Source organism: Micropterus salmoides, unplaced genomic scaffold (genome assembly GCF_014851395.1).
Source record: "Micropterus salmoides isolate LMB-PRFRI ecotype aquatic unplaced genomic scaffold, ASM1485139v1 Ms_hic_scaffold_16, whole genome shotgun sequence".
Taxonomy (NCBI): domain Eukaryota; kingdom Metazoa; phylum Chordata; class Actinopteri; order Centrarchiformes; family Centrarchidae; genus Micropterus; species Micropterus salmoides.
Window position 1 is genome coordinate 13,583,581 of NW_024040707.1, and position 26,646 is coordinate 13,610,226.

The 26,646-nt window shown below is 41.2% G+C and overlaps 2 protein-coding genes across 5 annotated transcripts; one reads left to right on the plus strand and one right to left on the minus strand.

The window, feature by feature from the left end:
* Positions 1 to 2,645: 2,645 nt before the first annotated feature.
* On the minus strand, positions 2,646 to 6,173 carry mbd4 (methyl-CpG binding domain protein 4). 3 transcript variants are annotated; one of them, XM_038722239.1, is made up of 8 exons: positions 6,043 to 6,173; positions 5,526 to 5,840; positions 4,783 to 5,414; positions 3,863 to 3,928; positions 3,602 to 3,736; positions 3,338 to 3,487; positions 3,061 to 3,164; positions 2,646 to 2,958 (listed from the first exon to the last, which is right to left on the minus strand). In XM_038722239.1, exons 2-8 carry the CDS (start codon positions 5,816 to 5,818, stop codon positions 2,884 to 2,886), a joined length of 1,455 nt encoding a protein of 484 aa, XP_038578167.1. In that variant the 5' UTR covers positions 5,819 to 5,840; positions 6,043 to 6,173; the 3' UTR covers positions 2,646 to 2,883. The 3 variants fall into 3 exon arrangements, with proteins under 3 accessions (XP_038578167.1, XP_038578165.1, XP_038578166.1); XM_038722237.1 differs by having other exon boundaries at positions 6,012 to 6,148; XM_038722238.1 differs by lacking the exon at positions 6,043 to 6,173 and having other exon boundaries at positions 5,526 to 5,992.
* A 9-nt stretch (positions 6,174 to 6,182) lies between these two features.
* Positions 6,183 to 26,557, plus strand: ift122 (intraflagellar transport 122 homolog (Chlamydomonas)). Of its 2 annotated transcripts, none has more exons than XM_038722235.1 (29): positions 6,183 to 6,321; positions 7,623 to 7,689; positions 7,777 to 7,861; positions 7,948 to 8,026; positions 8,114 to 8,190; positions 8,307 to 8,373; positions 8,457 to 8,603; positions 9,384 to 9,459; positions 10,413 to 10,604; positions 10,998 to 11,136; positions 11,481 to 11,683; positions 13,343 to 13,480; positions 13,618 to 13,782; positions 14,019 to 14,216; positions 14,502 to 14,642; positions 14,948 to 15,001; positions 15,712 to 15,873; positions 16,643 to 16,809; positions 18,147 to 18,318; positions 19,449 to 19,551; positions 21,408 to 21,548; positions 21,664 to 21,761; positions 22,862 to 22,962; positions 24,145 to 24,310; positions 24,441 to 24,558; positions 24,627 to 24,767; positions 25,367 to 25,443; positions 25,569 to 25,733; positions 25,923 to 26,557. In XM_038722235.1, exons 1-29 carry the CDS (start codon positions 6,278 to 6,280, stop codon positions 26,007 to 26,009), a joined length of 3,570 nt encoding a protein of 1,189 aa, XP_038578163.1. In that variant the 5' UTR covers positions 6,183 to 6,277; the 3' UTR covers positions 26,010 to 26,557. The 2 variants fall into 2 exon arrangements, with proteins under 2 accessions (XP_038578163.1, XP_038578164.1); XM_038722236.1 differs by having other exon boundaries at positions 6,278 to 6,321; positions 24,639 to 24,767.
* The last annotated feature ends 89 nt before the right edge of the window (positions 26,558 to 26,646 follow it).

Consider the following 26,646-nt stretch of genomic DNA (forward strand, 5'->3'; position numbering starts at 1 on the left):
GCCTAACATACTCAAATGTGGTTGAGTTACATTGTGGGTAAAGCAGGCACCAGCTTTTGATGAGGAAGGAGATTCCATGGAACCCCCCCCCCCCAAGATTGAAAATAAATCAGCATTCATATGTATTCAGAAGAAAGATAAAGAGCTTAATTTGGTTCCCTTTTCAGTTTCAGCCTGAGTCTGAGGTTTTTACTCTGGGTGTTAAGGTTCAACCTATTTCAGTGTTCCACTCCAGTTAATGGGGTTGAGGCACAGTAGCTCTCTCTCCTTCAGGGCCTCCTGAGAGCGTGTTAGTGCTCTGTCCCTCCAGGACTGCTCCATTAGCTGCACACACACACACACACAGCAGAGACAAGTGAAACACCTCAAACACTCCCTAAATTGTTGTAACCTGAGAGCAGCCAGCATGTTTAAGCATTTTCAGGACACAACCATAAGGGCCTTAACCACAAAAGCATTAGCAGTGGATACATAATGTATAGGTGGGACTGTACCCTCTTGTTCTCGTCTCTGTAAGATGTCATTGCTTTGCTGTGCTGGATCCTTTGCTCTCTTTCACTGGACAGGGCAAGGCGGTCCACTTCTCGTAAATAATCTGCTTCCTTCACTTTACTGGCCAGCTGCAGCTTCAGTGCTACACATTTCTCCTGTATTTGTCTCTTCAACTGCTCTCGGAGTTCTTTCCTACAGGAAAGAGAACAACTTTTCTTTGACACCAATGAACGTTAAGAAGTGTACATACAATGTATGTAATGCAAGCCCCATTTAGGAGGAAAGACTCATCAGTACAGGAGGTGAAGTGAAAGCATTCATAATTTTACCTGTACTCTTCTCTCTCACTGCTGGTTCCATAAAAGGGTTTTCGCCACACTTGATGATACCTAACAAGTCAACCAACTACAAGTCAGAGACTTTGACCTCCAAAGACGACAATGTAACAGTAATTCTCAATAAATAAAATCTGTTACAGCGAGGCATTGGTCAAATGCTCTTACCTGTAATACTCTCTCCTTTGCAAGATAAGTGTCCTCTGGTGGTTATGGTGGTGAACAGCTGGCGTCTCCAGACTGACGGTGCGTTTATGGACCAAAGGTGGATGCAAAGGGTTCAGTCTTGGAATACTCTAGGGAGCAGATTTATTCAATGAAATTCCCCTTTAACAGGAAAAAAAAACTCAAGCAGAAACTAGACTGAGCCAACTGCCTCAACCGGTTGGGTTGAGAGAGAGCAGGAGGAAAGAGAACACACAGTAGCACAATGCAAGTTCCACATAGAGATGTAAAATAATAATAATGGTAGTGGTAATAATACAAATATCAAAAAAAAATAATATTAATATTAATAAATAAATAAAAAATAATAATTTATGTAGGTATTTGTTTTTTTATACCTCAAAGCATCTTCTTAAGAGACAGGAGAACAGTCAGACAGCAAAAGAAGTGTCAGGTAATCTTTGCTCACCTGATTGCTTGTCCACAGCCGAGCGGAGTCTGAGATGATGGGAAATGTCATGGGAGTGACCACCAGGCTGCGACTCTGCCGGACAGGAGTTGTATCTTGAGCAATACACACTGATGTGGAAGGTATAGAGATGGCTGCTGCGGTAATACAGATAAATAGAATCACAGCACATGTTTAACATGTTTGCTAGTAACACCAAAAATATAAAACACACAGAGATAACAAAACTGTCTTCTTACGTAGTTTCATTCTGTAGTTCTGTATGCCCACCAGAGAAGTCCAGCCGTTGTGTGAACTGACTTGGTTTTCTGAATGGTACGGAAGTTTTGTTTGTGTGAGGTTGGGCATGGGTCGGATAAGGGAATTTTAGGAATAATCACCCCAAAAAAGAAAGCTCAGCGAAACTCTGGGATATTTCCCTTTTGAACCACTGGTTATTTATGTTCACAGAATTACTTTTTACCTCCTTACTTATTGGATGATTCTTTTTTAGTAATAATGCATGAAAATAGGATTTGAAATGAAAAGTTACTACACTGTATTTATTTATTTTATTGTTTTACTTTGGCATGGAAGACTGACTTTGACAGCTGCTGGATCACCAACACTACTGACATCAACCACTTAATGAGTGTGTGAGGAAATGTACTTGGGTACATACCAGCTCTGAAGTGGATGGTCATGTTTAACATGTTTGCTAGTAACACCAAAAATATAAAACACACAGAGATAACAAAACTGTCTTCTTACGTAGTTTCATTCTGTAGTTCTGTATGCCCACCAGAGAAGTCCAGCCGTTGTGTGGAATGAAACTTTCCAAAGTGTTGAAATCCTGCACTATTTATCTAATTCTTAAAGTTGCTATTCTATTGACAGAAAATCATAACACAACTCCAAATGTTAATATAGGTAATTAATGTCCTGGTGCTAGTTAGAGATTAAACCATGACATGCCTATGCATTCGCCCAGTGTTGTGCGGTGGCAACAGTTGCCTTGGGAATCACGTTACGCCCCCTTACCAAAAGAAAGCTGCTGCGTGGAGTGTAGGGTCATGCATCTGTGCACTCAAAAGGAAAGATTATTAGCCTGTGACAATGGACTAACCAGATACAGTCAGAGGTCTAATGACACAAGAAAACCACTCCACACCAGAAGATTGACTGAATGATGCACTCATGAATCATTTAAACTTTTAAACCACTTAAAACATTTTATTACACATTCAGTCAAACATTTTACAGAAAGGCTAACAATGATATGTTCAGAATGTCACTGTTTAATTTTAAAACAATTCAGGTTTAACATTGCAAGTTCATTAAAATACTAACATTGTTAGATGAAACTGCAGTGTTTTTGTGATTTGACTGATTTTACGTCCGTGCTACAACTGGCCTTCCTTTCAGTTCCTCATACTTTGTGTTTCAGATTACGAGCGTTTCATGATTCTCCCACAGCCAGGCGTGGTATTTGTTTAACATGTGATCTTCAGGTGTCACCTTTGATATCAAAAATACCAATAAAATATCAGATTTGGCATTAATTATCATTACAAAATGGATGCAATCCACTGAAAGTAAAAGAGTTGGGATTACACTCACCTGTCTCCATTCTCCCACACAGAAGATCCTGTAGGAGTCGTTGCCATACTTCCCAATACCATGCAGCTCGATGGGGTAACGCCACTGTTTAGTCAGATATTCATCTACACAGAAGAAAATACATTGGGAAATTTTTCTGCCCACTGATTCTAAAACCAAACAAATCTATAGTGACCACACATTAACACTGCAATAATGCTGTGCACAAACATACTGCAGGTACACAAAAGTGGATACTATAGTCCTATAATCAGGTACAGTGGACAAGCACATTTACCTGAGAAGCGGATGAGTATTTTGGCTCTAAGCTCATACAGGCCAAGTGGCTTCATAAGTTCGGACATGGGCTTCCAGTCAGCCTCACGGGTCACCTCTGCAGATGGGTAACGCTCAAAGAACTGCCACAGTACTGGTATGGCCATCTTGCCTGGAGTAGTGTATAAAAAAGGGGGAAAAAAGAAAGAAAGTAATGCTAGTCTTAAGCACTTATTGGTACAATACTGTTACAATGCAATGTGTGTATGTGTATGTTAGATCTTACCACTGGTTTTATTCAGAAAAATGGTGGCCACCAGGAGCTTCCAGGGGTCGTGGAAAAGTGTCTCCTGTACGAGGTTGTAGGGAGAGCGAGGGGGTGTCCACTTCTTGAAGGCTTTCCTCCTGGGTGGGCTAAGGCCTGTGTACAGACAGTGTATATGTGTCATTAAGCCACACTCAATTTCATAAATGTTGAGGTATACTTAATATACACACACACAGGCTTTCTCTGCTTCTTGTATTAAATTAACCATTTTAACTTTACCATCCTGGAGGGGTTTCCTGCTGAAATAAGGGCTGGTTTTTCGTTTGTCCTCCATGCTCTTGGACTCTAGGCAGACATGGAACATTTATGTATATAAACCATAGAACACATTTCTTATGACACATAATACACATATAGATTTGCAAATTAGAAATCAGGGTATATAAGTAAACTATAAACATGTCAAATATTTCTATGCATGAACCCAAACACCTTACAAATAAAGGATATATTGTTATACTGTAGAAAATAATTCAGTTGAATGATGTCACTTCTGACAAACTGGTCCCAGCTCTTGCTTAAACTAGTCACTAGTCACGTTTGTTTTTTGATTTTTCATAGACTTTTTGTTTTTGTTTAATATATTCTTCTATTTCATTAATTAATAAAATTCCACCTAAAACAACATGTTGCTGGCTAAGATGACCATATATATTAGATTGTCTCTGAATGGAAAAATTCTGAGAATTATACATGACTTTTCTTTGCTTTGATATTGGCATCAGCAATTGAAAACCCCATATCTCTCCACCACTAAATAATCATTTATGTGTTTGATGCCCTTAAAGAAATACACTGCTTGTTACTATTTAAGTTACTACTTGAAACCTGATCCTGCTGCATATAGTGTGTGGATTCAAAAACCATAGGAACTCTATTTAATGGAACAAATCACATATGCACTAAGGCTCATCAAGCCTATTTTTTTAGGTTCTTTGTGTTACTTAATATAGCCTAATTGGCTTCTTTGATTTGTTATGTATTTATAACTTGAAAAATATGATTAGCTTAAACTGGATGAAGAAAATCTGACAACTGTGAAATTGTACTGCACTGTATAATATGCCAAAATCAAAATTAAAAAGTTTTTAAAAAACAGTAGACTAACAAAGCTGTCTGACAGCATATGTCATACTTACTATTCTGGGAATTGCTCACTGGTGTGCAGCTCCCACCAGTGATGTCAGGTAACAACACCTCTTCCACATCCCAGTGACCGTCAGCATTAGCATCCAGTTCAGAATTAGGCTCGTTGTCACCTTCGCCGTGAATCTGTATCTCATCTTCACCTCGTTCATCTTCACTTTCGTTCGCACTCTCGGTGGCAGCTTCAACATTCAGAGTCGTGTGAGAAGGCTGCGAGTCTGCTGCCTGATCTTCCTTGTGAACAATAAAATAGTTTTGTTGGTTACTGGAAGGAGCCAGTCTGAGTAGCTTCTCTCTCAGCAGACCCACCCTCTGAGGGCTCTTCTGCAGTTTGACGCCATCCACTGTGGTTGAAGGTTTGTCATCAATTTTGTCACTACACACTTCTAATACACGTGTGATCCCCTTGGTTAGTGGTGAATCCAGTACAGTTTCTGTTGTTTGCTCCTGCTGTCCAGCTGCATGTTTTTTCTTTCTTCTGCTCTGTTTCACTTGGGAGGGAACTGTGACGACGTCGCCTTTGGATGCAGTGAAATCGAAAAGGTTTATGTCTAAGATCCCTTCTCCATCTTTTAGGAGGAATGTGTGCAGGGATGCTCTTGACCGGAACTTCCGCCCTTGTGGACTTAAACAACAGAAAGATCAATTAGACACTGATCTAACTGAATCTGCAATGCACTTTAGTCATGATGATTACATAGTATGATTACATACAGAGATGATTACACTGAGTCACCTTGTAATGTAGATGTCCAGTTTGCCTGCTGTCTTGCCCGCTTTCCTCTGCCTCACCTCTCTGATCCAGCCAGGGGGCATTGTGGAAGTGTGACAGGAAACATCCTCCTTGCGACTTTGGTTATTTATGTCTCCACTGGTCTCCAGCTGGATATCACAGCTAGCAGAGTGCATTTTGAGATGGGTGTTGTTATTCCTGAGCCCGGTTAAGACAGTTGTGGAATCTGAAGTGGTGGTGTCAGCCCTGAAATCATTTTCCAGCAGCTGACCTTTTACTCCCACATCAGCAGCCATTCCTGGTCTGTGGCATCTTTATCTACAATTTACAATACATACATGACATCTCTCCATTGTACAGTATCGCATAAAGTAGGCAAGTGTCACATTATGGGTGATATTGAACAGCAGACGGTAACGTAATAAGCAGAAAAGCACAAACGTGTTAATATAACTTAACTAGACTTAATCAAAGGTTTGCATAACATACACGAAGACTGGTTAAATCATTCCTTCCTTACAGGCGCGTAAGACAATTGTAGGGATTGATGTCTGTGCTCGTCCCCCCCGAGTACTTTCTGATGTCAACACCGGAGTGGAAGCACCAAGCACGCAGGAAGTAGCCAGCAGATCCGAGTCTGCGCAGTACGACAGAATCATGAAAACAGAGCTTAGTATGAAAAAACGACAGAACAAGCAACAACAACCTGTTGATAAAAAACCCATCTGTCCGATTAGCTTTTAAAACAGGTGGAAATGAGAGCCGTTCTAGCATGGAAAGAAACAATTCGTGAACAATGGTGAGTGTCTGGATGTTTAGGTTTCCGTTGTCAACCTGGTTCCGATACTGGAACGTAACGCTAGGGGGTTAGCAACGGTGGTTGCTATGTAAACTAGTGTTAGCCAGCTAAGTTACCTTAGCTAGCGTTTGCTCCACAGTAATTCTATTAACGTTCATAAATGATAGCGATACTAAAGCTGGTGTATATTTCTTGCATCTAAGATGCCATTTAAACTGCTTGTCCCGTCAACAGTGAAGCATGTCACATTTCTGTTGTAGCACGTTAGGTCGGAGCTAACGTTAATGTTTAGCTAGCTAACTGTCATGGCTAACGTTACAAATCATTGCTTGTTGTGACTGACATTTTCATTTAAGAAGCTAGTAAGTTATGTATTTATTCCTCGTCAATCCGAGATTACACATCAATACATAACTTTATTTGCTTTATCGGTGAATGTTTTATAGTTTTGACAAAGTATTTAAGTTACGTTATTGATAGAGCTACAACTAACGTTATCGTATAGTAGACGTATTTTATTTTTTATTGTTAAAAAATATCATGTCAGTAATTATGGTCATCTTACTGGTTGGGTTTTTCCGGAGCTCTCAGACTTACTTTCTGCTTTTACTTTTAGGCTGAATGTTCGGGAAAAAAATAAGAAAGTGGATATGTAATACTAGGATTTTATTTTTCTTATGCTAAAAGGTACAAAGTACATTTATTTGTCATATTACAACAGGGTTGTAAATTCAGATACCGTTTTGTACAAAAAATATAAAATAATATACAGAAATAAATTTTTTTTACATGTGCCGAGGATGAACTTGACTTTAAGAGTCTCATAGCCTGGGTGGAAGAAGCTGCTCTGCAGTCTGGCAGTGCAACAGCAGATACTTCTGTATCTCTTGCCAGATGGCAACAGGGTGAACAGGCTTTGGCTGGGTGGATAGGATACTGTCCTTTAGTATCCTTTGGGCTCTGTGCAGGCACTTCACCAATATCACCGATGCTCGGTAGATGTGTATCAATGATCTTCTGAGCAGTTTTAATCACCCGCTGCAGAGCCCTCCTGTCCTGGGCCATGCACATCCCATGCCAGTTGGTGATGTTTCCTGTCAGCATGCTTTCTATTGCTCTGCTGCTTTTACAGTTATAAAAGCATCTACCAAAAACAGCAAATCCTCAAATTTGAGAAGCAATGAATGTTTGGCATATTTCTTTAATAAATTACTTTCACAATGAACGGATCATTAAAAAATGTTGTTTATTGATTAATCAGTCATTTAATTCAGTAACCATTTCACTATTCTCTTTTTCAGTGTTTATGACCTTGCCTTCAAGCCAGATGGCAGCCAGCTCATCATTGCTGCAGGACTTCGTGTCCTGGTAAGGCATTCTTGTTTTCTTTGACCAAGTCACTTTAAAGTTTACGTACATTATTTTTACATTTAATTTATTGTGTTTTTTTTGTAGGTTTATGACACAGCAGATGGATCTATTATCCAGCCTTTAAAAGGACACAAAGACATAGTATACTGTGTGGCCTATGCTAAAGATGGTACTCAGCTGTCTTTCCATTTGTAAACTACATTTTCCTGTATCAGTCATCATTGTTATCTTACTAACTAATGCATTCTTCTGCAGGTAAAAGGTTTGCCTCAGGGTCAGCAGACAAAAGCATCATAATCTGGACGTCAAAACTGGAGGGTATTTTAAAATATACGTAAGTGTGACTTTTGCTCATTACTTTAGTATAAAGGCATCCTCTGCAGTGTGTATATCTTCACGACTTTTCTGTTTTTTTCTGTAGTCACAATGACTCTATCCAATGTGTTGCCTACAACCCTGTCACTCACCAACTTGCCTCCTGCTCTTCTGGTGACTTTGGTGAGTGCACCATGAGTTTGAGTCTATTATGGACTTTATTACTATTCTATGAACCTATAAATACTTTAGAAGGAGAGATGCGGCACTGGATATCTTTGTAACCTTTGCATTTTCAGGTCTGTGGTCCCCAGAGCAAAAATCTGTGAACAAACACAAAGTGAGCAGCAAAATAACATGTTGTGGGTAAGTGATGTCTGTAGTTATAACTGTCTACAACATTGACACACTGTAATGTGACACATGTTGACGGGTTTTTTTGATTGAAGGTGGACAAACGATGGCCAGTACCTTGCCCTTGGCATGATGAATGGAGTGGTGAGCATTCGGAACAAGAATGGAGAGGAGAAGGTCAAGATAGAGCGTCCAGGAGGCTCCTCATCTCCTATCTGGTCCATAGCCTGGAACCCCTCTAAGTTAGTCTTTATTAATTATTGCAGCACAAGATTGTAGAAAAAATAAAATGGTATCTTATCTTCACCAATTTATTACATTTTAATACCTCACTCTTGCACACACACCAGACACGTGGGCACAAGCACTGATGTGCGAATGAGAGTTCATTGCATTTAAAATGAATAGCTTATGTGGGACCAGCAGGTGGCGGTGGTCAACCAGTCAGTGGTGGAACTGTTTTTTGAGGGAGAGGATTGATACCCTGGAGCAGCTGTCTCTGCTCTATGATGCCCCCTACCGCCAAAGCCAGGAGGTCAGCTCTAGCCACTGCACAGGATGACAGAATAGGTTATTGGAAAGAAAAGGGCAGTCTGGAAGATACAAATTTGCAAGAGGAGGGACAAAGATAAGACACACCAGATTTATTATCATTGAGTTGCTTTCTTGAATAGGATTGGTTAATACACGGAGGTCTGCCAGGGAATAGTTTCTCTTGAGCTGCAGGGATCCAGTGTCTTGCACACTTAGATGAATAGATGCAATGCATTAGGTTTACTGTATATGACAATAATAAAGTAAAACAAAAATAGATACAATCCTCTGTCCTGACTTGCAATTACAATTGTTGAGCACCAAAATATAGTCAAGCTATAAGCGTTTCATTGTTGGAGGAAAGGGCTTTAACAAACGTCCTCTAGGTGGCCTCTCTGCTTTCATTATCACTGTTATCATCACCTAAACAACCTAAGTCCTGTCAGTACAGTATATTGACAGGAAAGTATTTTTTTGTATTTTCACAGGGATGAACACAATGACATTCTGGCTGTGGCAGACTGGGGTCAGAAGCTGTCCTTCTATCAGCTCAGTGGAAAGCAGGTAAGCAATATCACAGGTCTATGTAACGAAAATACTGAATCCCAAATTACCATATAGTATGCCCAAGTACAACCAACAGTGACTTTGCAGTTTACATGTTATGTACATACATACATACATACATACATACATACATATTTACTGAGTCTTTCTCATGCAGTATGTTCTAATAAATCAAACCTTTCTCCTCTGCCACCTCAAACTGTTTAAAAGGGCATAAAGGTGACTGAATGTAGGCAGTGGGAAATACCAGAAGACTAATAATACTTCGAAACACTATAATCTCACCGAATGTGCTGTCACTTGCTATAGCAATAAGGTATTACTTGAGTCTGTTTATCTGTCCAAAATATATGGTATTGCAAATACTGAGTTTAAGACCTGTGTTTCCTGTTATAATCAGACTGTCAGGGTCCATTGAAACAATAACAGTACATTGGAAGTGATCCTGCTATGCCTTAATGGCCCCCTCGCTGTCCCTCCTTCCTCCTAAATTCCCTGTGGGCAGTACTGTAATCATAGACAAATATGCGCTGTTCATTACTCTGCCGTTAGGCCTTGGGCTTATATATTGTCGTCAGCCTATTTATCTATTTAAGTGAACACCCTGGTTTGATTACAGCACCAGGAATTGTTTGCAATAAAAGAAAATAACTATGGATTGTCGGGCAGCTTTTTTCCAGAGTGAAGAGAAACAGATGCACAGAGTCGGGAAACTAATATGATGTTGTGCAAATGGACTTTGAACACTAATACAATAGAGGCTTTTTAAACCGGAGAAACGCTTTTGCCTATCTTTTCACTCAGAGGGATGGTTGAATGTACTATGAACTTTGATGTGTTTCAGCCCAGACATTAGAAAGTGTTGGCCCAGGCCCATGGGCAATAAATATCAGAAATACTTGTTTTATTCTTTTTTTTTTTATGTCGATTTCTCTCTTTGTCTCCCTCAGATTGGAAAAGACAGGACTCTTACCTATGACCCTTGTTGCGTCAGCTACTTCACCAAGGGCGAATATATTGTCATGGGCGGCTCTGATAAACAGGCCTCCCTCTACACTAAAGATGGTGTGCAGCTAGGTGCCATTGGAGAGCAGAATGCCTGGGTGTGGACGTGCCGGGTTAAGCCTGACTCCAACTTTGTGGTGGGTCAGCACAGCTTGTGCAGCCATATATCTAGAGAAGTTAGACCTACCCTTAAATAATAGTGTGTGAGAGAAAAAGCAGGGAAATGTAATGCAAAACACTGATAAAAGTCACTCCTGTACCAGTCTCCATTTGATTCATTTTGTTGATTTGATAGCACAGCGACTACACAGATACACAAGTCATTTTATTTTACACTAACACCTTAGCAGCTTTTCCTTTTGCCATATTTAGCTGAAAGTGATGAGGCATACAAGAGAGAATTGGTTGCTGGCAAATTCTCTCAGTTCTACTGTGTAGATGCTTTAACAACAGGAACATTTTCCCACTCTCACAGTCTTTTCTTAGAGGTGTTAATAGGATGCACTGCTACATTGTTATCTCTTATCTAGGTGTTGGGCTGCCAGGATGGGACCATTGCATGCTACCAACTTATCTTCAGCACAGTTCACGGCCTCTACAAGGATCGCTATGCTTATAGAGACAGCATGACTGATGTCATTGTCCAGCACCTCATCACTGAACAAAAAGGTGCACTTCTGCTTTAGCAACAGGATATTGAGTTTCATAGAGGACCTATTGTGATGCCACTCCAAATGACTGAACTTTAAACATTAATAGGAATATACTGTACTTTTTAAATCAACAAGATTACTATTTTGTAATGTGTTGGCAGTCTGGAATCTGTTTTTATAAAGGAAAGGTGTCAGCCCATTTTTATCAAAAACACATAAAGAGAAGAGCGGCATGACAGCAATAGCTGGGATTGTAACAACCTGCCCTGAGAAGACCCATTCAACAGGATGCGTGATAATTCATCTTTCCTCACCCTTCTCACATGCCCACTCTCTCCCTTCATTTCCTTCTTTCCCTAGTGAGGATCAAGTGTCGGGAACTGGTGAAGAAGATCGCCATCTACAGAAACCGCCTTGCTATCCAGCTGCCCGAGAAGATCCTCATCTATGAGCTCTATTCAGATGACTCCTCAGACATGCACTACCGCATCAAGGAGAAAATTTGCAGGAAGTTTGAATGCAACTTGCTGGTGGTCTGCTCCCAGCATATCATCCTGTGTCAGGTCAGAAGAGACAGAGTTCCATAGTTATTGTGCCGCGTAATGCTCATAAAAAAAAAGCATCCAAAACACTCCTCATATAATAAGACAAACAGTTTTCCTTCAGTCATGCTTCTCAGACTAAACTCTTATGACCTGCAGTGCCATTCTTCTTCTTTGTAAATTAGACTAATGCACACTTGACAGAGGCCATATAGACGTTTGAGCACTATTAACATGATGGAAGCAGAGTGAATCAGTGTTCCATTCAACACTAGCCCAAACAGCCCAGAGAAAATAATTTCATGAAATTGCTGGTTTCCCAGATGTTTCTGTCTTGTTTGCAAAAGGCCCCAGCTGTCCATGTGCTCTGCAGGCTCTGTCTCTCTCCTCTTCTCAACCCTCTTCAAACTGGATAAAGTAAGACAGTTGAATGAAGGGGAAGGACCACAGTCTGCTGAACCAGTGGGTGTCCCTCGGGGGTTCCTTTCTGCCTCTTGTCTCTCTGTTGTATGTGTTTGACAGAGGCTGGTAGGGAGGAGGAGCAGCCACTGAGGTTATTTCTCTTTAAATCTGTCTGTGACAGAGGTGCTTCAGATCTCTCTAACAGGCATGTTCATGTTTCATGCCTCAGACAGCTTTTAGACCATATAAATGGGCTGTGCACATATGGGCATATGTATATGTCTACATCAAATCAAATCATTGATTATCTTTATAGCACTGCTTTCTGACGTTGAGCCACACTTTGCAGTGTTTACAAGAACAGTGTGTTAAGATTTGTTAGACATCTATAAGTATGTTTAAATAATGTAAAGGGTGAGATTAAGAACTCTGAGTGCAGTGACCCTGCAAATCAGAGCACTGTCAACCTACTAAACTTACTTCACCCACAAGTCACAATTTGTCACAATTTCCTGCAGCTAAATGTTGACAGAGATAATTATCGTAGGTCAAAAATCAAATACGCATGTATCAAACAGTCTCGGTTCACTGTCCCATTCAATAACTCAGCATTGCAGAAATCTTGGTGTCATTTTTGATCAAAACCTCAGCTTAGACAAACATGTTAAATCAATGCTTCAATCCTGCTTTCATCCTCTCAGAAACATTTCAAGGATCAGACCATCTCTCTCTGCCAAAAATCTGGAATCATGCCTTTATAACTAGTCAGTTAGATTACTCTAATTCCCTGCTCTCTTGGAAAAAGTAAAAAAAAAAAAAATCCCTCTCCTGTCTCCAGCTCATCAAAACCTTTGACTCTGACTAAGCAACCTGGCTTCTCCACACTGGCTACCACTTGCCTTCAAGTTACTATTGATTAACTACAAAGCCCTGAGAGGCTTAGGCCCAAGTTATTTAGCAGATCCTTTAGTGCCTTATGTCCATTCCAGCTCCCTGAGGTCCTCAGATGCGTCACTCCCGGTTGTTCCTAGGTCCTGATTTATACTGAAAGGTGATTGAGCCTTTGTACTTCAGAGACTGTGGAATGAACTGTCTGAGGAGATCAGGGCTGCAAACTTTCTCTCATCTTTTTAATCACTTTTTAAAAAAACTTTTACTCTGTTTTTAACATAGTGTGAAATAATAAAAAACAGGAACATTTGGTCCAGCTGAACCAGTCGCTGTTTCATGTGTTATATGTAACTGTGGTCTCACCTTTCCCATGATGCTCTTGTGCAGGAAAAGAGGCTGCAGTGCATGTCCTTCACCAGTGTCAGGGAAAAGGAATGGGTGATGGAGTCTCTAATTCGCTACATCAAAGTGATTGGTGGTCCGCCAGGCAGAGAGGGCCTGCTAGTAGGGTTAAAGAATGGAGCTGTGAGTTTACTGTTGACATCGACATTTATTGTATATGATAAATGCATTTTTATGTATATAACTGGATTTAACTAGCATTCGTGTTGATGCTGTATTGCAATGTACTGATGTTGTGATGCTGGACTTCTGTGATGTAGATCCTGAAGATATTTGTTGACAATCCGTTTCCCATCACACTGCTGAAGCTGTCAACGTCGGTGCGCTGCCTGGACATGAGCGCTTCCCGCAATAAACTGGCCGTGGTGGATGAGCACAACACTCTCCTGGTCTATGACATCAACAGTAAAGAATTGCTTTTTCAGGTCAGCAGGCAGTGGGTTAGGGTTAAGGGTATGGTAGAAGAACCTAACTCAGCGGATTTTAAAACACATTTCAGTGATGCAGTGGGATGGAATATAATACTTAAGTGAATGTATATTTTGTATGTCTGACATTTTACTCCTGTACTCCTGCCTCATCTGTGTTCCACAGTCACCTCAAGACCTTATTTTCCAGCTGCCCTCCTTTATGTACCCCCTATCTTATGCTCTCTCTGTAGGAGCCAAATGCTAACAGTGTGGCCTGGAACACCCAGTGCGAGGACATGCTGTGCTTCTCTGGCAACGGCTACCTCAATATCAAGGCTAGCAACTTTCCTGTGCACCAGCAGAAGATGCAAGGCTTTATGGTCGGCTACAATGGCTCTAAGATCTTCTGTCTTCACGTCTACTCCATGTCTGCTGTGGAGGTGCCTCAGGTGTGTAGCATGTCAACTGGTCCTAGTCATTTACCTAGAGGTAATGACTGTGTCCCACGTGGTCATAATGTAGAAATGATAGCACAAAATTGCCCATGGGCGGTACAACTTAAATATCACAGTATTTGTACTACAAAAACAAAAATCAGTTATTAAAATCAGTTATTAAGACAAGAATGTAATAAAGATATAATTGGTGGTCCTCTTCTTATATATGGATTTTATTTGCAGCTGTTTGCACAATGTAATGTTTGTAATGCTTTTTGATTTTGTTGGTCTGCCCAGTCAGCGCCCATGTACCAGTACCTGGAGAGGAAGATGTTTAAGGAGGCCTACCAGATCGCCTGCCTTGGTGTGACCGACAGTGACTGGAGGGATTTAGCCACAGAGGCCCTTGAGGGACTTGACTTTGACACAGCCAAGAAGGCCAGTTAGACACACACACAACAGTCTGATTATTTTGCTAATTTCATAAAAATGTACAAATCGCAGTTACTCCTCCAAATGTGGTGACAGTAGCTTTGTCTTACTCTTAGGTTTCATATCATCTGCAATCACCACCAGTTTACATCATGTACTTAATCCAGGCAGCCAAATACAAACGCAAACAATGTTAAAATTATATCTTTAGGATAGGATTTTTAAGAAGCTGGTATTGCAAAAGGAAACACAAAACATCACGTTCAGAGAGGCCATCCACTAAATGATTTCTCATCTTTTCCCATTTTCAGGCCTTCATTAGAATCAGAGACCTGCGCTACCTGGAGCTCATCAACAGCATCGAGGTAATACCTATTCTTCTGAGTTTGCTGATTTCTGCCCCGTTCAAAATTGTCATTCATCAAAGTTAGTTAAGACATAGGAGCATAGGAGAGACTGGGCCAATCACAGCTGTTATGGTCATCATACTTTTAATGGCTACTCTTAAAAACCGTCGAACAAGGGAGGAACCTGTATCCTCAGTGACCTTATTGCGTCCAATCCACATGTACATACAAGTAAATATATGCACAAAGCAAAGCACACACATTGCTTGACAATATACATGCAGAGGAATGTCTTTTTCAACTTGGCTAGTGCCAGGAGAAAGTTTCTGCTTTTCTGCCTTTTGAAAAGGGGAAATGACCGACTTTGGAAGTGTACTTTTCTCATTGAAATGAAAAAAATGTTTACCGATGGCTTAAGACTCTAGCGTAGGTTCAAATTGAGGCTGAATGCATCCAGGAAGCCAAATGTTTTTAGTATGTTCTGTGTTGTTTGACTCATTGCATGCGTGAACACATATGCAGTGTGTGTGTGTGTGTGTGTGTGTGTGTGTGTGTGTGTGTGTGTGTGTGTGTGTGTGTGTGTGTGTGTGTGTGTGTGTGTGTGTGTGTGTGTGTGTGTGTGTGTGTGTGTGTGTGTGTGTGTGTGTGTGTGTGTGTGTGTGTGTGTGTACATGCCTGTGAGTGTTAATCTCTGCACACATGCCGTGTTTGTGTTGACTGATTTGCAGGAGAGGAAGAAGCGGGGTGAGAACGACAATGAGCTGTTCCTGGCAGACGTCTATGCCTACCAGGGGAAATTCCATGAGGCAGCCAAGCTTTACAAACGCACCGGCCACGAATCCAGAGCCCTGAGCATGTATACTGACCTGCGCATGTTTGAGTACGCCAAGGTGATTAAATAATTAATCGACGATACGCATGTACAACATAACTTTGTATGGAAATGGACCTTTACCTGCAAAAGCACTGCATGTTTTAGGGGTGTAGAACATATGTTTTTCTTCATCATGTGCAGTAATGCCAAGTTGGGGCCTGCACTGTGTTCAAACACCCCCCCTCCACCCTTTACCGTCTGTCTTTCATCTCCTCATACATCACCGGAATCTCCACATATATCATCTGATCAGTATACACACACACACCGTGCTTTTGCACACATATCAATGTACAACAAAAGGGTAACTTGCACAAATAGTTATAGCTGGAAATGGAGCACAAATGAAGAGAAATAAGGCGAGCCTGCTTTTACGTGAATACTTTGATGAGAAGGTCAGTTGGAATTGAGACAAACTCATGCTTTATTATGCCTACAAGTGGGGGGACACTTTGATCATCAGCATTACATTCACATTGCTGGAGTAGATGACACAGCCATGACTTGTTCATGTATATTTGTGTGTGCGTCTGTATCAGATTGTATGTGTGTTTGATGTGGCTGATGTATATTTATGTGGCTGTGTAGCCATCTGGACCTAGAGGCTGTTTGTTTTAGGTAGGATGGACACCGGAGGGAAAGGCCTTCTAGCCGCCTGCTGTTTGTGTGACTCTCTTCCTCCTGTCTCGGCCTTGACCCACATGGATCTGGCTCTCTGAACCGGACTCCTCTTGGTCCCCATCCAGATTTGCATTGTGAAAACACTCCGTGTGTCTTTCTCGCAGGACTTTGTTGGAGCGACAGACCCTAAGAGCTCTCGGATCCTGATGACCAAGCAGGCGGACTGGGCTAAGAGCAGCAAGGAGCCCCGGGCAGCAGCGGAGATGTACCTGTCAGCAGGAGAACATCTCAAAGCCATAGACATTATAGGCGAACACTGCTGGGCAGACATGTAGGTGTCAGTCACTGTATGAAAAATTCTAGATCAGTCTACACTGTTATTCCTGTTTAACAAGTTTAAACCACCTTTTTAGATATGTGTGCATGTTTTTCCCAAATCTATGTCTGTCTTTGTCATCCAAAATACTTCTCTGAATATATACAGTACATATAGGTACATTTTCTTGTTCATAAGTGAACAAAAGACAGTAACGTCAAGTTAATATGTTTAGAAGTATGCACTCTCAGTTATTGTAGGAACTCCATACTCTCACAATAATTTTGTTTAGGGAGTAAAGATATCTTCAGACAGTGAGTGGGCAACATACAAAGGGCCAAATTAAAACCCTGAACCCCAGTGTTGAATATGATACAGATACACACTAAGCCAACTAAGCCATCAAGATGCGTTTGAAGTTTTAAGTCCCCCTCCAGTCATAGATATGCATCACTTAAATAAATGACCCTCACTGTGCTCTGCATGTGCAGAATTTAACACTAGAAGGTTGTTTTCACATTCATCTGCTGAAGGGGCAAAGTTCTTGAGTTTAAGACATATACGGACGAGAGGGATTTTGTGACATCACAACGAATTTGGATGGCAATCATTGTCCAGTATGCAACTTACACAAGTGGGATGTGGAAACTTTAAGCCTTCATCGCACATGCAGTGAGATTGGACTTTTTAAGTTATGTAGAACACATTTTGTGTCCACTAGTTAAGGTTTTGACAAGAAAAATATTTATATAATCAGAGATTTCCACATTTTAGAATGAGGGAAATAGTAGATTTAAAGAATGTTTAACTAGGTCACCAAAACATTTTTCTGCAAAAACCATAGCAGACCCAAATTGTTTTAAAACATGTCTGGAGGGCTAATGCAAGGAAGCAATAAAATAATAAATACTCAGAACACATTCGGTTCAGTATTAAATGGTATATTTGAAATGTATAAAGCTATGAGAGCTTAGAAAGTGCTTACAGAATGATTACCTTTCCATTAGCTTTTGCTCATACGTGTGTAGTGGGAATGTGGGGTGTGAGTGCGTGTTGTTGAAAACCAGGCAAACTGATAAGCCAGTGTCTACTGGTCATATCAGAACTCCCCACTGACTCTATTTGACCTATTGTCTGCATGCTGTAAGCCTCCTATGTTGCTACCAGTGGGTCAGGACTACAAACATTGCAGCTGAACAGAGTCAGGGCTCTTTAACCTGAATTAATGATCCTGACTGGTTCATATTCTTTTTGGGGGTCATGAGCATAGCTTGATACGATGAATCCCCATGTAAGGGTTTATATGCGCCCGCCCTCTCTGTGTGTGCTCATCCCTCTCTTCTCTCATTCAGGCTGATCGACATTGCTCGTAAGTTGGATAAGGCTGAGCGCGAACCGCTGGCAAAGTGTGCGCTCTACTTCAAGAGGTTGAAGCACCACGGCTATGCCTCAGAGACTTATTCTAAGATGGGAGACTTGCAGGCTCTAGTGCAGCTGCATGTGGAAACCCGGCACTGGGAAGAGGTCTGACACACTTATGCACACAGGAGGCACACCTGCTCTGTTCATCATGGCTTATATATAGTGTCCTTAGACAATCACATAAATATAATGTGAGCCACATAGGACTGTGTAGGACTAAATAAGCTGCTTTAGTACTCAGAAACCCATACCATAAATCACTTATTGTTCATGGTATATTGTATTTGTTAAAGTTACCACAGCTGAATGCAAACAATAATACAATACATCTGCCTAATTTCCCTAAAAACTGACAAACTTAAACCACACGCACACTCAAGAGCTAATCACCCAGCTTTGGATTTCTCTGAATCCATGCCCACATGGTGATTAGAGAGTGAGAAGCACAAACAGCAGTGAAAGAGTATCATCTTAAAGCTCTATTCTGCTTCCAATCAAATTCCTCCATCAGGGTGGCTTGTGCTGCTCACACAAGAAGAAAATATAGAATTTCTTTAATCCATCTCCACTCTTTAATTGAGTTAAAGGTGTTACAGAGATGCACATTGGTGATTTGCATGCTAAAAAACAGACCATTAAATCATGATCACATGGTTCTGTTGTGTCTGAGGACGTCTTCCTGGATATGCATTTAATCATCAGAGAGGAGAAAAGAAAGAGCAGTGGAAGGGAAGCAGAGGTCGGCAGAACTGTTAGCACGGACCATATGGATGCTATTCACTGCACCCGCTCTTTTCTAAAACAAAGTATTTCTTTAAATGACTTTGGGCTCACAGGCCTGGGACACACACACATTCCCTGTCTCTCTTTTACTGTATAGGATGACTGGTGTGTGTTTCTTGGCTCAGGTTTTGCCACAGGACATTTAGATTAATCAGTCACTGTGACAGGCAAATATGTGTCCACAGGGCACTACATGAGATCTTTATATTCTGTCATTCAAACAGTGGAAGATCTGCAGTTGTAGTTCTAATTGAGTGTGAAATCAACTTAGCTCGTACACTTTTCTCTGTTCTAAACTAATTAATAATGCTGTTGCAATGTTTTGACAGAAACTGCAGCTCAGCCGTAGTCTGACGCCCCCCCCTAAATGTTACAATCTGTGGGACTGGGAATACATATACTGTATTACGTCTCTCTTCTGTGCTCTCCATTTGCTGTCCATTTCTCAGGCCTTCTCACTGGTGGAGAAGCACCCCCAGTTCAAAAATGATGTCTACGTGCCTTATGCCCAGTGGCTGGCTGAGAACGATCGCTTTGAAGAGGCGCAAAAAGGTGAGTTTGCGTCACCACCAGGGCTACACCTTCACCTGGAGTGTGCCTGTATAGGTTGCCCTGATGTATTCATTCTTTTTTTAAATGTATGTTACTTCAGTGAACATTAAAGTCTACATCAACAGCCAATGTTTACAAATGGAAGTGATAAAGCCTGGCCAGCTCTGGATGCAGACATTTTTCTCTACTTCCTTAAGATTCTATGTATCCACTGTAAAACATGATCCTCTTTGCTGGAGCAGAGCAGAGCAGAACAGAGCCAGGCTGCCTGTTAACTGAACGACATGCATGCATGCCTCTAATCACCAGTACTACAAGCGGCTCTGATGATGATTACCAACTGTAACCATAGTTATAATCAGCTCATAGATTTATAATTATGATCTCAGCAGGCATATTTCCTCTCCTACATAATCTTCCTCTGCCTGTCTCGACAGGCATACAGGCTTGTATACATGACTGAACAGGCGTGATTGTATTGGAGCTTGCTTATGGTCATGCATTTTGCTGATTGTGTGTATTTTAGTCAGGCCGTGTGGCGGTATTGCGTTACTAGTGATTGCAATTGAGTCTGAGATTCAGGCTTGTCCCCTGTCCACTGTACTAATGCTTATCAATGACAGCTTTTGAAATAGACACTGAAGACTGAATTGGTTGGGTAGATATTTTGAGGCCTTCAAGTGTAGCTCAGGTGTTTCCAAAATGGGTTTCTGGGCCTGCAGGGGTCTATCAAGAGTTTCTAGTGGGTCTGCAGCATTTTTACCATCCACAAAAACCTTTTCTTTTCTGTTTTTTTTTCACATTTCTCATGTCTTTAGTTTGAAGATATCTTTGCGATGTATATCAGTTGCTATGTTTCCGAGTTTCATTAATTCCAATCCTTGCAACTCTGGATCACTCTTCTAGTTGATTGATAAAGGTACTTCGCTCCTGTAAATGTAAAGCAGTCAGTGAAGTTGCATCAATATCAAGCTATAAACTTGACTGACATGAGTTCTACTATACACAACGTTGAAAAAATATTGAGTGCTGGGAATATAATTGTCCTAAAGATGGCCTTGTTATTTTTATTTAGCATTATAGCACATAGTAAAGTGTATTTGTTTGTTTGGGAGCTTTGACCAGAAAAATTTTAAAAGGGCTGCTGTACTCTGCATCTTTGTTAATTTGTGTTTTGTGTTTTGTGTTTTGTGTTTTGTGTTTCTGTGGGGGGGTGGGGGGGTGGGGGGGGCGCTTTCTAACATTAACCAAAAGCAGCTGAATGTGGTTTCTATCCAGTTAGGTAGACTCATGAATATTTGCCACTAATATGTCCTGACCCCTGCTGTGGTTGCAGGGGCCGGGTCAATGGTGGGGTCGACTCTAAAGCTGCTTCTAATTACCCTCTGATAGGAACATGAAGAATAGAGCTTATGTTAGTTATACATCTAAACATTTGTATAAAATTAATCTTATCTAATTTTCCATTTTCATCTTTTGTACTCTCTCTTACTGATATAATAATAGAGATTCAACCCAAAGCCAGTTCATGAAAGTTATGCTGTTCCTAACAGTGTCTGCTAGCACTTTCCTGTTACAACCCTTTGCCAAACAGGACACTAGACGCACCACTGCTGAACAGTCAAAACAAAGAGCACTTCCTGCTCAAATGGAAACTTCATTAAAAGAACAAAAAAGTTGTCTTAATATTTGACTAGTTTAAATAATAATAATAATGTACACAACAATGCCAACTTCGCACCAAGGATGTCATCCAGAAATAAATAAAAAAGAAAGATGTCTTGGATTGAAATTATGAATCCAGCATTGTCTTAAGACTGGATAGTTTTCACCATTTTGTGTCTTTCACTATTTAGCATTTCACAAGGCCGGGCGACAGAACGAGGCTGTGAAGGTCCTGGAGCAGCTTACCCACAATGCAGTGGTGGAGAACAGGTTCAACGACGCAGGGTACTATTACTGGATGCTGTCTATGCAGTGTCTAGACATCGCCAGAGGTGAGACCCATCTTCTCTGCACTGGAAAGAACTACGATTGTTTTTGCTGTGAAGGTTGATGCATTTATTGGTTTCTGATCATCCCTTCTGCTATGTCTGTGTTTGTCGGAATCAGAAAGTGAAGACCAGAGGGATGAAATGCTGAAGAAGTTTGAGCGTTTTCAGCATCTTGCTGAGCTCTACCATGTCTATCGCTCCATTCAGCGCTACACGGTGAGAACATACTACTTTGTCAACCCTAATCTTTCATAGCTGGACCAGACAAGAGCAGGAGCAGGTCTTTGAAATCATAAGGCAGGCATATGATTGGCCTATGAAAGCCCTGTAAACAGAACCTGCCAAATGGTTAGATTTCTGTTTGGGTACAAACATATTCACTTATTTTTTTACTTGAAGTATTCTGACAGCCCCTCTGCATTTCTGCCCACTTTCTAATCAACCTTTGTAATCAAATTTCTTCAGACTTCTGTGAGCTTGACTAGAGGGAAGTCTGGCTTTGCAAGATTATGTCAATTCAAAAACAAGAGACTCGGGGTGAAGGAGAAATTAAGATACGCACAGAGGTTGTTCGGTAAAGTGAACAATAGAGAGTTGAGGATTTCAGGTGGAGACCACTGAAGTGGAATTAATCAACTTGAACTACTCAGGAACCGCCATCATTAGATTTCTTTTTGCAAATGTTCTAAGTTGACTGACAGAAAATGTCAGGTGGACATGCTACACGTAACGGCTAGTAGTGATAGATATGGCCTTTATGCAGCAGTCAAAATGGTTGACTTCCTGCAACCTCTAAGACCCCCATCACTATGGTAACACACTACCATCCGTGGTCCTCTCCAAGTCCCCAGCCTACTTAAAAACAAGCAAGTCCTGGTTATGAGCACTCTATGGGTGACCTGGCTTGTGTCAGCGTTCACAGTTTGTTGTTTCAGCTTTCTGCTTGGCTGTGGTCACACCTTTGCAATTGCGAGGCATCTCTGTGATCCAGAGCAGAGCAGGAAAAGCTCTATATCTCACTTTAACTCTCATGGGCAGGCACTATAGATTTGAACTATCAACTTTTGGGATAAAGTGCTGGTAATGATTGCTGTAGCAAACTCTCCCTTTCAAGGCATTGTGAGGTGGGATAAGACACTGTGAAGGCTTAGGCTGATTTTAGACCTGGTTAGAAGATGAAATAAAAAAAATTAAGAATGGAGTAGGAGAGATGGAGCTTTAAAAAAAAAAAAAAGAAGTAAAATCTGCAAAATGTTATCAGAGATTTCTCTAATTTTATAATCCCTTCACCTGTCTCATTTTCAACTTATCTTCAGGATGAGCCCTTCAGTTCCCACATGCCAGAGACGCTCTTCAACATCTGCAGGTTCCTCCTGAACAACCTCACCAAGGACATACCACCAGGCATTTCTAAAGTGTATCCTTCTATTTGTAAAAATAGACCTAACTTTAAGGTATCAAGCAAATATTTTTAGAATAGATTTTTAGAAAGTATTTTGGGGCCCTTCCTCTCTGGAAAACTCTCAAGAACAAACATGCCAATCTGAAATCAGGACTGGCAGAGACTGTGATAATAAAGTAGTGGAAAAGAGATAGAAGGAGAGAGAAAACGAAAGAGTTGGCGCCACTGCGGAAACCATGCTGCTACTAAGAGAGAGAGAGAAAAGGGGTGATGATGGGGAGGAGGAGACGATGCCAGCAAGAGGCGCATTCTCCGTTATCTAAACAAATGCTTTGATTACTGACGTATGTACGTGAACATACATAAACGCATTAAACAATGCGCTTTAATTTGAAAAAATACACACAAAGCCACCCACATCCGCAGCAACACAGACAAATCCACGTGGTCATGCACAACGGAGGCAGAGGATGAGGAAGGAAAGTCCAGCCTTTGAAGAGGAAATCAGGCTGAGCAGCTGGGCTCCTCTGTGGCCAAAGCGAGGTGTTCCAGAAACTTTGAACTTAGATTTATAGACTCAGCCGGGCTGCGTCTGACTTGGTTTGAACAATTGAGCACAATGTCACAGAAAAGCTGCACTAAACAACCTACACAATAGAAGGACACGCATTTATCAACAGTCCCAGCCGTGGAGCAGAACTGGGTGAGTGGGAGGGGAGAAAAGTGGAGAGGAAAGGAGGGGGAGTGGTGTTAAGTTTTAGTTGATGGAGGAGTGTCGGCGTAGAGCTTTTGCAGCTGCAACTCGTTGACCTGTCATTGCCACTCTCAGAGCTACTCTCTTAACAATCTGTCTCCATATAAATACAAATAAGCAACAATTTCCTGAAGTCAAACACAAAATCAGCCACACAGGCCGATATAAGCACATACACAAGCCCACTAACAAACTTACTGAGGTACCTTACCTTCGAGGCATTTACCCAAAGCTACTGGCTCAGCACGGCTGTTGTTCCACTCATTAAGAGAAATGAGGAAATGTGCCATCATACCTATTTATAAATGCACGCAAGTGTATCTTTTTCCACATAAAAAATAACAAGTTTTGAAACAGACATCTAGAAATCAGTATCCCAGCGAAACTATATTTAGACTTTCAACTGTTCCTCTTACATTAGTTTTCCTTGACCTCTTTATCAGTAACACCTTGTATTCATTGGCTAAGCAGAGTCGAAAACTGGGTGCCTATAAACTTGCGAGGTATTCCTACGAGAAGCTCCAGGAGCTGCACATTCCCTCTCGCTTCCAGGAGTCCATAGAACTGGGCAGCCTCACCATTCGCTCCTTGCCCTTCCACGACAGCGAGGTGTGTTTTAACGTGTTGGATGGTATCTATAACTTAAATACTGTCCATCAATACTCTCTGAATAGTAGAGCAGTTGTCCCTGCCCTGTATTCTTAAATGTGTAGGTTAAACTTCCATGTGATTACTGCAGGACTTGATTGAGGGCATGATGTGCTACCGCTGCTCCACCAACAACCCCCTGCTGAACAACCAGGGGAGCGTGTGCATCAACTGCAGGCAGCCTTTCATCTACTCCGCTTCATCGTATGGTGAGTGACACACAAATATGTTGTGCGCAGTAATTGCACAGTGTGGACTTCATTTTTTTTTAATGTAGCCTTGTGTACAGAGGTGTTGCCTCTGGTGCAGTTCTACCTGGAAGAGGGCATCAGTGATGAAGAGGCTGTGTCTCTGATTGACCTAGAAGTTCCTCAAACGGAACAGATGGATGCACGCTGGCACAATATGGACAATGGTGGTATCCTATGGTCATATACACTATGCAATTGCACATATATACAAACACACACACATAGAATAACAGATGATCCACATGCTATGTATGAATTATTAACTCCTCACTCTGCTCGACCTGAGAGTCTGCATCCCTGCCCTAACACGCTGCACTTCTCCACGAAATGAAGCACGTGACTCCCCTCCGCCATGTGACAGTGCTAAGAAGCTGTTTAGTCTGCACTGGCCTCGATTTTGTGCTGGTGGGTAAGCTGTCAGAGCTAAGTCATATTAGCTCTTGAGCTAATAGGGTTAGCAAGGCTCCCCTGTCTCATCTTAATGACACTAACCCTCCGAGAGCTGTAGCCACAGCCCTACTGCAGGGATTAACCTGCATTAGCCGGAAGGCACTCAAGGGCACTGACGTCTGTTCTGTTCCTCGGGACCCACGATGTGTCTGACAGGCATGACTGATTGGCATTTTGAAGATTCTCATTTTTAGAAACGTCTGGTATTTTTTCCTTGTTGTGAAAATATTTAACAGAAAACATGCATAACAATTAAAACAAGATGTTGAAATGTATGCATTGCTCCAGCTATTTGTTCTTAATTAAAAACAATCAGATATACAGGCTTTGAGGATGGATGATGGTTTGGACGATGCAGAGGAAGATCCATTTACAGCCAAAATGAGCTTCGAGGTAGGAAAAAGGACAGAGGAGAGGAGGGCAATTAATATTCCACCAACTGGGCAAACCAGCTGGAGAGGGTGAAAGGATGGGGTCCATAATAGAATGTGGATGTGTTCATGTGTGTGTCCAAACAGCAGGGGGGCTCGAACTTCGTCCCAGTCAAGGTGAGTCGCTTGGTGCTGCGCTCAATGAGCAGGAGGGACGTCCTGATCAAACGCTGGCCCAGGCCGCTCAACTGGGAATACTTCCGCTCCCTGCTGCCTGACGTGAGCATCACCATGTGCCCCACCTGCTTCAAGGTACAGCATTTAAAAGCTAAATGGCTCCTATAACCTAAAATTGATCTGTCTTTCTTTCTTTCACTTGTCTCTTTAACTAACACTGTTTTAGATGATTTGTTTTTTCTGTCACGTTGCTCGTCTTCTATAGATAACATTTCTCTTCAGATCTGTTTATTCTGGGCTTCCTTTCTTTGTATTTCCTCGTAGATGTTTCACAGTGAGGATTATGAGCTCCTGGTGCTTCAGCACAACTGCTGTCCTTACTGTCGCAGGCCCATCGATGAACCAAACTGATCTACTTCAAAATGGAGCAGCTATTTAAAACATTTCAGTTTTTGTACTCAAGCTAATGTGTTTGTTGATTTTTGTTTAAATCTGTCAGTTTAATGAATCTGTTAAAAAAATCCTCGCGAGCAGCCCTTTATCCTTTCAAGGATGACTGACTGAAGTAATACCTGTAGTGTTTGTGTGTTGGTCATTATTGTGTAAAGAAAGTGCACCATCAGCCAATCAACCCAATTGGATTATTAGGATCAGATTACCTTAATCTGTCACTGATTACATTATCATGTTAAAGGGAACATGGGTGTAAAAACATCCCTAGAATAACAAATGTATTTTAAAAAAAAACACTATTTTAATCTAATAGTATAAATCTATTTGTTATGTAGAGAATATTATTATTGCCAACAAGTGCATTCCACTTGCTTATATACTGAAGATGGACTGTATGTTTTGCAACAGTATGGGACATGTCATCTGTTGTTTAGTCATTATAATGTATTTTTATATTGTCACAGAAGAGAAACAAGCCTTTCAATAAAATAGTTTGGTATTTTCTATGACAGTGGGTTTTCCTAGTGCTGTTACAAAGACATCTTGAGTAATATGAACTTTATACTCTTGCAGATTGAACTTTAGGATTTGTGTC

What these genes read in the sequence shown, in the direction of transcription:
- mbd4 (XM_038722239.1), bottom strand. Translation starts at nt 5,818, where the DNA reads ATGGCTGCTGATGTGGGAGTAAAAGGTCAGCTGCTGGAAAATGATTTC. An exon ending in TTTTCTGAATAAAACCAGTG is followed by an intron (nt 3,488 to 3,601) that starts GTAAGATCTAAC and finishes ACACTACTCCAG; the next exon opens with GCAAGATGGCCATACCAGTA. An exon ending in GTGTGGGAGAATGGAGACAG is followed by an intron (nt 2,959 to 3,060) that starts GTGAGTGTAATC and finishes TTGATATCAAAG; the next exon opens with GTGACACCTGAAGATCACAT.
- ift122 (XM_038722235.1), top strand. Translation starts at nt 6,278, where the DNA reads ATGAGAGCCGTTCTAGCATGGAAAGAAACAATTCGTGAACAATG. An exon ending in GAGGGTATTTTAAAATATAC is followed by an intron (nt 8,027 to 8,113) that starts GTAAGTGTGACT and finishes TTTTTTCTGTAG; the next exon opens with TCACAATGACTCTATCCAAT. An exon ending in AGCTCATCAACAGCATCGAG is followed by an intron (nt 15,002 to 15,711) that starts GTAATACCTATT and finishes ACTGATTTGCAG; the next exon opens with GAGAGGAAGAAGCGGGGTGA.